Raw genomic sequence first — 12,433 nt, 5'->3', positions numbered from 1 at the left:
AGCACATTCTTAAAAAAAAGAAAAGAAAATTCTCTTTATATTGGACTCGGACCAGTTGTTTTGTGAAATTACAAGTTGGAACGTTGCCTAGGCTCATAAGTGTTGTAATTTCCAGGGTATCAAGACTGTGCCATTCTAGCTCAACTTGGCTTTATACAAAGCACTATGCCATTGTTTTTATAGATTGCGTACTTGTTCCTTAGAGTATAATATTGTGTTGATTATGTTTTGTGTCTATTAAGTATTGATCTTCAATAGGCAGTGACTTCTAATACTTCTGTTCTCTGACTTCTTAGAATCAGCTCTTTAAATTAAACACATCTTCAGTTGGAAATGTAGGCGCAGAAAGGGGGAGGAGATGACAGGATGTTGCAAGGAAGACAGAACAAAACATCTCTTTAGGTTGCATACTGCTATCTCAGGGTTATCTGTGTCATGATTTCAGGGATGTTATCTTTAAGCATGGAGCCCTGGCAGCATAGTGGTAAAGAACTTGGATGCTAAACAAGAAGTCGGCAGTTCAAAGCCACCAGCTGCTCCTTGGAAACCCGACGGGGCAGTTCTACTCTGTTCTGTAGGGTCACTATGAGTTGGAATCTACTTGACAGCAATGGACAGGTGAATCTTAAGCACATGGCTGTTATAAGCTGTCCATTGTTAACTGGAAAGGAGAACTTCAATGCCACATTCGGAGTCAGGATTACCTCCTGTGAAAATAGTTTTTTGGTTTTTAGCTCCAAAGTCTATATTTCAAATCTTCTATCCCTGAACAGCATGGATGATTGAAAATGGTGGTTTTCTCCCTGTTTTTTAAGCAGCAAAAGGCTTATTTTAAGTGAAATTTCATTCTTAAAAAATTAATTCATAAGTAGAAAATGCAACCTTTCCCTGACCAGTTTGGAAACCATGAGAGTGAGGATGTTCAGTCCTATTTTATACACCAAAACAATGCCTCAGGCTTCCAGAGCTGAAATCCAAACTTTATTATTCAGCATAAATAGAAGCATTTTATTTCATTTCAGTGTGGAAGGCAAAACCCAAATCACCCCCCCCCTTTTTTTATTGTACTTTAGATCAAAGTTTACAGAGGAAATTAGTTTCTCATTAAACAGTTAACACACATTATTTTGTGACATTGGTTGCCAACCCCACGACGTGTTAACACTCTCCCCTTGGGTTCCCTGTTACCAGTTTTCTTGTCCACCCTCCCACCTTCTCGTCCCTGCCCCTGAGCCGGTATGTCCATTTAGTCTTGTCTTGTTTTATGTTTGACTGAAGGGGGAACTCAAGAGTGACATCAGTAGTAAGTTAAAAGGGTGACAGGGGCCATCCTCTGGAGATTTCTTCAGTCTCTGTCAGACCAGTGAGTCTGGGTTTTGTGTGTGTGTGTGTGTGTGTGTGAGTTAGCATTTTGTTCTACATTTTTCTCCAGCTCTGTTGGGACCCTCTATTGTGATTCCTGTCAGAGCAGTTGGTGGTGTTAGCCAGGGGTACCACCTAGTTGTGCTGGACTCAGTCTGGTGGAGGCTGTGGTAGTTGTGGTCCGTTAGTCCTTTGGACTAATCTTTCCCTTGTATCTTTGGTATTCTTCATTCTCTCTTGCTCCAAGTGGGTGGGACCAATGAAGTATTTTAGATGGCCACACACAAGCTATTAAGACCCCTGTTGCTACTGACCAAAGTAGGATGTGGAAGATTTTCTTTATAAAGTATCTTATGCCAGTTGAGCTGGAGGTCCCCTGAGATCATGGTCCCCAGTGCTCAGCCCAGTAATTCGGTCCCTCAGGGAGTTTGGATGTGTCTGTCACCTTGCCGTGGTCAAGCTGTTCTGAATTCTCCAGCATTGTGTACTGTTTTACCCTTCACCAAAGTTACCACTTATCTGTTGTCTAGTTAGTGTTTTTCCTTCTCCATCCCTTCCCGCCCTAGTAAACATCAAAGATTGTTTCTTTCTATGAAAACCCAAATTCTTGATTTTAAAAATAGGAATGGGAAGAGAAAGAGACCTGTGTATATCCTGAGACGGAGTCATTGTACTATACGCCTTCTGCTTCTGATAGGCATTACGTCACCTGACTCCCGGGATGGGGCCAGCCTCTGCCTAGAGGCCTGTGAATGATGCCACCAGGTCTGACAGCTTGCTGGACAGTGGGCAATGAGCTTGAGTAACTTATCATTAGCCAAGCAAAGGGGCTGGAGTCCCGTCCTCTCAGTGGACACAGCAGTACTAAAGATCTCTCATCTCTCAGGCAGGACTTTGGAGCATTGAGCTTAGGATGTGCTTTAGGGCTAATGCGCCTTCCCAGAGTTGGTTGTGAAGCATGTGATGCTCTCCAGGGTTGGTCTCTGTATGCGATTTTTCATCACGTGCATTCAGTCGGCAAAACCAAGCAGCCTTGAAATGCTATGCGTAAACATTTGACATCTCTGGGTTTCTTATAATCCCGTTTTTCTTCTAGGGATTAAATGGGAACCAGATGAGAATGGAGTGATTGCCTTTGACTGCAGGAACCGAAAATGGTAGGCAACAATCAACCTCCCAGTTATTTTTTTTTTAAGAAGAAAACTTGAAGAAAGCTTCAGGATTCATTTTTATTTAACTTTCCCCTGACCTAGGTACATTCAGGCAGCCACTTCTCCAAAAGACGTGGTCATTTTAGTGGATGTCAGTGGCAGCATGAAAGGACTCCGTCTGACCATTGCAAAGCAGACGGTGTCATCTATCTTGGATACGCTGGGAGATGACGACTTCTTCAACATAATTGCGGTAAGTTCCGCTTTTTGTGCTTTCTTTCGTTGTGAGCTCATTTGATATTTTGGTAGCAACCAGTTGACGTTCTTGTCGCTATTGGGCACCCTGGGTGATGAGGTTTGGCTAGTCCCATGTGAGTTCATTGAATCCTGGACTTGGAAGGGCTTTCAGAGACCAGGAACGCAGTTAAGCATGTTTTTTCTCCTAAATTAGCACACAGGCACTGTCGTCTGGAAGAGATATGCCATATTTGATACTCCTCAGCAGCTGACCTTTGCAGAATGTTGGGGAAAAACCAAGCCAGATTTTCTTTAAATTGCTAGAATTTCTCACGTGGAAATTAACTTTACGCTAAACTAGTCTGATGATAATGATAGTACTAAGCATGATTATAAAATGACTAAAAGGTGAAAAGCAGTGTAAGGTTCCTAGAACACTTTATCTTAGCTTCTGAAACCAAAGTAGCCTTCATTAAGTGCCTGCTATGTGTCACTTGTCTGTCACTTTGTTGTACTGCGGTGGCTTGCATGTTGCTGTGATGCTGGGAGCTGTGCCACCAGGATTTCAAATACCAGTACGGTCACCCGTGGTGGACAGATTTCAGTGAAGCTTCCAGACAAAGACTAGGAAGAAAGATCTGGCGACCTCCTTCTGAAAATTAGCCAGTGAAAATGGTATGGATTGGAACAGAATATTCCAGTCCACTCAAACATGCCAATGATTGTGAAGAAGATTGCCAGGCTTTTCTTCTGTGGCACTGCTACATGGGTTTGAACCACCAATCTTTGGGTTAAGTAGTCGGGTGCAAACCGTTTGTACCACTGGAGGACCTTGTACCTTGGCAAATAGTAGGAATTTAAATATTTCTTGAATGAATAATAAGAGCGCCCCCTGTGTGCAAGCTAAGTGCCCTGTGTGGATTATCTCATTGAATCTTCATCTCAGCTCTGTGCCACTTGTCACTTTGGCAAATTCAAGGTCATAGAGCCCGTAAGTGGCACAGTCAGGACTCACCTAGGGGCTGTGCAGCTTTACCTTGTCCTGCTTCCCAAGCAGAAGTGAAGAGAATGTAGTTAATCCCTTCTCCCATTTTACTGTGAAATTATCTGGCCCTGGGGGACAGTTCTTTGGAAGGAGTCTTTCAGAGAGTTAGAACTTTGACATTTTCAAATAAAGAAAAGTTACTCTAGTTTCCAGCCTCATTGCGAAGATGCAAATATAGCTTGATCCCCCACATCCTAAAGCGTTTGAAGATAAGCAGCTAATTTGAGACTATCTTTCTTATTAATCTTTAATTATTCATTACAGAAGTATCAGAAATTTGCATAAGAAGAAGAGCTAACCAATTACATTGTGGGTCCTTCATCAGTAGGATTTATTCTGTTAACAAAACCAATCAATTCAAATAATCTGTGTAAGTTCATTAAGACATACAAACAGTGTCAACTCAATAATGAAGAGAGGGTGATTAAGATAATTACAAATAGATATGCCAGTTATTACAGAATAATTAAGAAAAAATGTCTTTTTTTTTTAACCAAAAATTGTCCCCTTATATAGAGAGACCTGTTAGAGGTCCCATGGATCCTTACCATCCGTTTGTGGGTTTTCAACACAATTATTTCAACAACCGGAAAGACTTCTGAACCTTCATACTTAAAGCCTTCATAGTAAAATCATAAACTCTGTTCCCTCAGTGGTGTGGGAATGGATCAGAAATGTTAGTGAATTTATATTGAAGGACCTAGGTCATAAAAGGGCCATTAATAAACAGTAATTTTTTTTTATTTTTAACTATTATTTATTGATTGCTTTATCATAAAGGCAATATATGTAAAGAATTTAAACAATTCAGAGATGGTCCTTTCCCGTTCTGTTTGGCACATAGCCTTCTGAACTTTTCTGTGTATGTGAACACATGGTTTTTTTTTCACAGAAATAGGATCACATTCTATAGGATATTGAACTTGCCTCTATACCCTTGTTGTAATCAAGTTGCGGTACATTTTAGCAGTAATTCCCTACATCATGTAGAGCTGACATAAGGTATGTGACCCGCTCCCCCTTGGCTGGCAGTATTCTGTTGCCAATCTTCTTCTGCTCAGGACTGGTACAGTGAATGGACTTGTGTGTGTTTGTTCTGCATGGTTGAGTGTGCCTCTGTTGAATGCGGACCAGAAGGGGAACTGCTGCACTAGGGCTATGCTGTGCTAGCAGAACGTCCAGCAGAGAGGAGTAACATTTCCCCACTGACCAACAGTTCACCCCGGTTTCCCTCGAGTTGACTCCGACTGGCAGAGTAGAACTCTGCTTTTCCACAGGGTTTTCAATAACTGATTGTTTGGAAGCAGATTGCCAGCTCTTCCCTCTGAGGTGTCTCTGGGTAGACTCAAACCTCCACCTTTTGGTTAGTAGCTGAGCATGTTTATGCGCCAAGGAATCCACCAACAGTTTATGGGCCCTGTAGATGGAAATCCTGGTGGCGTGGTGGTCAAGTGCTATGGCTGCTAACCCAAGGGTCGGCGGTTCGAATCTGCCAGGTGCTCCTCGGAAACTCTGTGGGGCAGTTCTACTCTGTCCTATAGGGTCGCTATGAGTTGGAATCGACTCGACGGCACTGGGTTTGGGTTTTTTTTTTTTAATACAGTAGATGGCTGATTGATAGATCTTCATCTGTGTTCCCTTGAACTGTCTCTCCCAACCCTAAGCATGTTTCACCTTTTTTTTTTTCTTTTCCCCTCTCTATCACCTCCTCCTCTTTCCTCCCTGGCATAATAATACGGTGTGGGTTTCCCCTCAGCCTGTTTAAAATAGCCTCTTACCTCTTATCTAGAGGGGAATCTCAGTACAGACTCTTATAAGTGCAGGAGGATGGAATATTGAAAACTCCATCCAGAATGCCCTGCAAGTCTGTTTGAGCGTATTGTCCTTGTTGTCTGGCTTCCATTTACAGAGAGGACATTATCATTTCACCCTTCATTACCTTGTCAGCCTTGGCTTGCTGACTTGTTTGAGGAGACGTTTCAGTGTTGGAGAGAGAAAGTAAGGAGTGTAATCTATATTTTTAATACTAGAGCCCTCATGCACTGTATGTTTTTGTTTGCACAAATCCGATTTATCATTTCCGTTTGATTTTCAGCGCCATAATGGGGTGAGGGGAGGGAGATTTCAATAGCAGGAAAGGCTTTCGTTAGATGTCTGAGTCAGTTTTGTATGTTTTATTTAGTTCGTTGCTAAGTGTATCTTACACATTATACTTGAAAACCAGGTCTTCCCAAAGAATAAAAGTAAAAAGATAATGTTAAAAATTATTTTAGCTTTCGTGAGCAGGGTATTGCAAAATCTATCTAAAATGGATGAACTAAATGATTGAATTATACAAAGAATAGTTGAAATATGAGAGTGATTTTGTGCAGCTGAAGTTAAAATTTAAGGTCAAAGCACTGGAGCGTGAAGAGAGATGTCTCTGACAAGAGCACAGGCATATTTTTCTGATTTACTTTGAAGTCTAACTCTAAGCCATGCATTAAATTAACAATATTATCGTAAAAATGAGGGTGCTAATTCTGTTCGACGCTGAAATTTGAAAAATGATTTTACAGAAGCCTGAGCCAAGCGTTAAATGAACACGGTATTAACTGGGCTGATATTGTTAAATCAATTTAAATGCCTCCTCCAGCAGCCCCTATTGGTGCAGACTTGGATAGAGAAGAACGTCATTTATTAGTTCAGCCCAGAACTTTCTGGTGCCCTGGTTTTAATTTGCAGAATTTTCTTTAGAACCTTTTCTCCAATTGCTTTGCCGGCTGTGGATTTGCTTTTTAAAGTAATCAATTCCGTATTAAAAGTATAAGAACGGTATTTTCTTTCAGTGCTCATTTGTTCTGTACTACTAATTACGTCCAGTCGCGTTTCAAATTACATAAGAAGCTTTGGAATGCAAAAGATCCCTGGGATGCCTTCTGTTGGTGAAAATATTGTGGGTTCATCTGCTTCATTACATGATCCGTACACATTTTCCTTTAAAGGCCATTGAATCAAAAGTGCACCAATAAAACCGTGCAGATAGGTCATGGAGTTCCAGCAACTCTGCATCCGTTTCTTGCACTGTGTGAGTAAGCCAGGCTTTCAATTCTCTGGGTTTTTGTGGAACTTTGGATTCTCTAAAACATATCCCCTGTCATGGATTGAATTATGTCCCCCCAAAAATGTGTGTATCAATTTGCCTGGGCTGTGATTCCCAGTATTCTGTGGTGGTTCTCCGTTTTGTGATTGTAATTTTATGTTAAAGAGGATTAGGGTGGGATTGTAACACTCTTACTAAGGTCACATCCCTAATCCAAGGTAAAGGGAGTTTCCCTAGGGTGTGGCCTGCACAACCTTTTACCTTACAAGAGAGAAAAGGAAAGGGAAGGAAACTGAAACTTGGGGACCTTTTACCACCAAGAAAGCAGTGCCTGGAGCAGATTGCATCCTCTGGACCTGGTGTCCCTGCAGGAAGCTTGTTGGAGAAGCTTGTATTCTGGGGGAATATTGAAGAGAAGGCCAACAAAGAGAGAAAGCCTTCCCCTGGAGCCGACGCCCTGAATTTGGACTTTTAGCCTACTTTATGGTGAAGAAATAAATTTGTTTAAGCCATCCACTTGTGATATTTCTGTTATAGCAGTACTAGATGACTAGATGACTAAGACACTCCTTAACTTCCTTGTTATTTGTCTGTTTTTTGAAGGGGTAGGGATTTGCACCTTTTTTTTTTTTTTTTTTTAAATCCCTGTCGTAACTATCATCAACTTTTTTTTTTTTTTTCTTTTCTGGCTTTGTTCATAGTATGATAGTCTTTTCCGTCAGTAATGTTCTATACAATTTCGCCTTTTCATTTCACTGTTCCTATTATGTATTCATTCAACAAATACTATTGAGTGCTAAGTGTTAAGGACTGGGGCTACCTTTGTAAAAAAGGAAGACAGATTGTCCTCCTAGCCCTTGGGGTTGTGAGTCTCTGAGTGTTAGGATTGGGGGCAGTCCAGAAGAGGGTGTTCGTCATACAGTATGGTCAGCACAGTCTGAGAGGAGATGGTGAGCAGGACAGGAGGAGCACAAAGCAAGGGTAGGTGACCAGGTGGGGAGCCCTCATTTGTAGAAGCTTCTTGGATGAAGTGATGGCTAAGTGGACACTGTAAGATGAGTAGGCCTTGGGCAGGCATATGCAATGGGGTGGGGACTGGGGGATGGATGATGGTGAAAAGATTGGGACTGGGTTGAGAGAGTCAGGTCAGATCAGGCAAACTTGGTCAGCTACACGGAGGAATTTGGACTCTTCCTGGAAGCACTGGAGGCCATGGAAGGGTCTCAGCTGAAGGGTGACATGTTGGGACATTCCCTTAAGTCTCTTCCTTCTTAGTTAGGTCTTCCTTCATTCTCTTTTTCAGGCAACTGATGATTTTCTTCCGTTAGGCCTGAAAGCTGCATTGCTTTCATCAGTTAAGTTGAGCTTCCAACATTGAAAAGGGTTCAGAGTTTTCAACATCTTTCAGAACCCAGAGTCTATTGTCCTCCACTCTCGTGCCTCTGGGCTGTGATTTACTAACCAATGTGTGACACTCGCGTCTCCGCTAGTGCTGAAGTTTGTGTGTGTCTTGGGTGGATGAGCCCAGCCTCTTAGCTCCTTGTTTTCCGAAGCTTCTTCAAAATGTTCTAGTCATTTATTTAATGAAAGCTAAATCATCATTTAAACCCCCCTTGAGGACTTTGCTGTATCTTTAAAAGGGGGCATGTACGGAATGCTTACAGAGCTTGGAAGGAAAAGGTAGATGGTGACGTGCCCTTGCTGTCAGAGAGGGGAGAGTTTGGTGGTTGGCAGTCAAGGGGGAGGGAAGAACCGCTCTCTGGAGAAGAGTTGTAGTGGGATGTAGTCTAATGCCTGAGGAAGACTGTGGGTTTATCTCAAGCCTGTTTTTACGTTTATTTGGACCGTTGCAGCATCACAGAGAAGTACTCTTTAGCATGAAAGTGATAAACAGATATTAAGGCATAATGAGCATATTCTTTTATTAATAAAAGCAAGAAAAAGCAGTTCATGATCATGCCACAGAGACAGTGATTACAAATTTGGTCAGCATTTTATGTCCCTGATACGCAGCAGGTGCATAGTTAATACTCAGTTAGCAAATGATCCACAGATTCCGTGGAAGATGCTTTCCCAGGAGAGCATTCAGCACTAAGCTGGCTGTAGTGTCTTGGCTCCTGGTCTGCCAGCGAACCAGGTTCTGCCACACTTTGAACACTAGGAAGGTTCAAAGTGCGGCAGGGAGTGGGACAGTGTGCTGTCACGCACCATGGGTTTTTGTCTTGGGCATTGAGACAGAGTTTGTGCCTAATGGTGTGCAGTGCCTTGTCTCAAACAGATGCAGAATCCATATTGTCCCGAGGTCAAGGACATATGACCTCTGTTCCCAAGAGTGCCTCACTTTGTTGTCCCTCCTTTCCTACTTAGTCCCTGACTGTTCCAACAACTGTTGTAAGTTGGTTCTGACTTAAGTCAGATACCTTTTTTTTTAAGTTTTTACTATTACTGCCTTTTATTACCAATATCTTTATAAATTTTGTCTGTGAACATTTGTGAGTCAATATCTGAGAATAACATCAGCAGATTACATGCTGCAACACTGTATGCAGTACATATTACTAACAATAAGATGGACAAAAAACAAACAAAACAGATGGACATAGGTGTTGTTTGTCATAACTCACATACATCATAAGTTGGGGACTGCCTGTCCGAGCTCGGGGTAGGGGCCATCATCTGCTGGTCTTTGTCTCTTCAGCACACAGCATACTCACACGCACACTGTCTTTTCCTTTTCTGCACTTGTGTGTGTGCACAGAGATGTCTTCTTCTTCCTCTTCCTCACGTGTCGGGTTCTGTGTTGACTCTTTGTTGAATCCTCTCATTTCATCCTCAGAGTGAGTTCACGAGGAGGTGCAGTTATAGTCCCTATTTGTCCAACAAGAAAACAGGCTCAACGAGCTGGTATGCTTTGGCCAAGGTCACCCAGTTAGTGCATGACAGAGCCAGGATTTGAACCCAGGCCCGTATGCCTCAGGTGCCTTAGCTCTGCTGCCACTACACCTGGGTGAAACCAGAAGAGGAAATCCAGCCAGGAAAGGGAGGGAGAAAAGAAAATTTGGAGCCTGAGTTGCTGTGTATTATGGGGGAGTTTCCAAGGTCTTAAAGGGATGAAAGTTCTTTGTCCATCTCCTCACCATGTGGTTGGTGAGCTGGGCCTTCTCCAGGGCTGCCTGGGCTCACTCTTCTCCTCTCCTGCTAAGAGACTCTTCCTATTTGCCAGAAGTTTGCAGGAAGGTCTGACCACTTCAGGATTGGGTGCTTGAATCCTTTTTAGGATTCAGTCCTGGTAGTGGGAGGGAGCAAAAGCAAATGACAGAAGATTGCACCTGATCAGTGGTACATGTTTGGTGCACCCTCTTCTTTCCTAGATGACTGGTATCCCATTAGGTAAATAGGGATGAAGAAGAACAGTTTACAAGGCCTTTGTGTCTTAGTACTGGAGGTAAATGATACAGCCATCCCACATCATTGCTTCACAAAATGGAAATACCTATGCATTAGGCAGAATAGAGATGAAGTTGCGTTTAGTTGGGAAACGGAGGGAGAGAAGGAAGAAGAACCAAGGCGAGAACACGGAAGCTGAGAGGTTTCCAGTGCAGAGCTGTCAGGAGCCAGCTCCAAGTGTAGGGCATCCTTGGAATCCTTCTTGGGAGGAGCTGCTGAGCAGCATGGTGGGCATGCAGGGCCAGCATGCCTTTCTGGCACAGCTGCTTGCCATGCACCACTCCCTTACACATACGGCTCAGCCCAGCGCCCTTTGGTGATGCAGACCAGATTGCTCAGCATAGCTTTATCCTGATGCAGTCAAGGGAAATTAGTCAACTGCAAGCTTGGATGCTGCCACTAACAAGCTGGCTGGGGTTCAGAGGAGCAAATTCCCTCACTGCGGCTGTGGCGCATACAGTGATGGCAGGCGTGGTTTTGATTATTGCATATGTACCTCTCTGATTAGGTCAAGAACTTCTTGGTCTTCTTTACTTTTAACCCCCATTTACAGCCCCCATGGAACTCTGGTGGCTCAGTGGCTAAGTGCTTGGCTGCTAACGGAAAGGTCGGTGGTTTGTACCCACCAGCCACTCCATAGGAGAAAGATGTAGCAGTCTGCTTCTGTAAAGATTCACAGCCTTGGAAAGCCTACAGGGTCGCTATGAGTCAGAATCAACTCCAACAACAGTGGATTTTGGGTTTTAGCCCCCACACATATACACCTTTACATCAGCAAAGCAGATTCACCTCTAGTCTTCCTCACTGGATTCTCAGAAGGGCCCCTGAAGGATAAACAGAAGAAAATGATCACTTTCTTATGCATAAGAGCAGCCCTGGTGGCACAGTGGTTAAGAGCTTGGCTGCTAACCAAAAGATCAACAGCTCAAATCCACTAGCTACTCTTTGGAAGCTCCATGGGGAAATTCTACCCTGTCCTATAGGGTCACTGAGTTGGAATTGACTCAATGGCAGTGAGTTTGCTTGGTTTTATATGCATAAGAATATGGGATCAGAGAGGTTTAGTGACATTCCCAAGGCCACACAGTGAATACATGGCAGAGGCAGGACTTGGACCCCAGTGTCCTGACTCCCAGCTCAAACTATACAATCCCAGGAATTGACTTGAACATGTGTGTATTAGGCAGAATATACTAAATGAAGTTGTAGTTTACCTGGGAAATGGAAGGAGAAAAGGAAGAAGGATGAAGGTGAAAACCTCAGTTAGAAAAGTTTTGGGTTGCAAGTTATAAAAGAGCTGCATTAAAAAGGCATCTGGTAATCTCATGTAAGGATCCTAGAAGAGGGCAGCTCCAGGTTTGATACAGCAGCTCAAGTGTCATCAAGGGTCCACACTGGCTCCATCTTCTTGCTCTGCCTTCCTCAGGACTTTGCTTTCCATTCTTAAACTTGTCACCTCTTGGTTGTAAACTGGCTGCCACAGCTCCACAATAGCATCACAAGTGAGAAGGAAGACAGTGGGCATTGCAGTAGCCTTGGGGTTGGCCTCACCTCGCCTCTGCTCTGTCTCTGTATTGGGCCCAAAGCCACTATTTGAAGCTCATCTCTTTGAGTCACTCCCCCACTTAGAGCTCTGTCATGGTGTTCTCACTGCCCATAAGCTTAAAGTCCAAACTCCTTAGCCAGATTGGTTCAAGAGTTGGGTCTCTGAGACATGGTTCTGGTTCCTTACCTCTGGAGATCTGGGCTGGGCCTTTGGTCACTAAAGTGGAAAGGTCATGATACTCTCATTGAACAAACAGTTCCCGGTTACGCACTGTACGTTTCACCGTGTGCTTGCCACAGGAAATACACTGAGGATCCAGGCATGGACACTGATGGTTGGGCCCACCTTTGGGAGATCCCAGCAACAGGCAGTTAGAATTTGGGAGCATATAGGAGAGGGGCCTAACCCTGGCTTGCTGCACCTGTGGAAGCTTCTTAGAGGAGGTGAGGAATTAAGTTGTGACCTGGAGGGTAAACAGGAGATGTCAGAGGGAGGGCTCCAGGCCGAGGGCATATTATGTGGAAGGAGGCCTGAAGGAAAAGATAGGATGCGCCAGAGGATAG

At 43.5% G+C, this 12,433-nt stretch overlaps 1 protein-coding gene across 1 annotated transcript in view; it reads left to right on the top strand.

Moving 5' to 3' along the window:
- Window positions 1-12,433, top strand: part of CACNA2D3 (calcium voltage-gated channel auxiliary subunit alpha2delta 3) — a 1,049,182-nt gene that overhangs the window by 482,000 nt on the left and 554,749 nt on the right. The window contains exons 7-8 of the mRNA XM_064274376.1: window positions 2,459-2,519; window positions 2,616-2,766. Of these exons, the coding sequence (XP_064130446.1) occupies window positions 2,459-2,519; window positions 2,616-2,766 (212 nt within the window). The remainder of the gene's footprint in view (window positions 1-2,458; window positions 2,520-2,615; window positions 2,767-12,433) is intronic.

Source organism: Loxodonta africana, chromosome 22, assembly GCF_030014295.1.
Source record: "Loxodonta africana isolate mLoxAfr1 chromosome 22, mLoxAfr1.hap2, whole genome shotgun sequence".
Taxonomy (NCBI): domain Eukaryota; kingdom Metazoa; phylum Chordata; class Mammalia; order Proboscidea; family Elephantidae; genus Loxodonta; species Loxodonta africana.
This window is presented reverse-complemented; position numbering and strand designations above follow the sequence as displayed.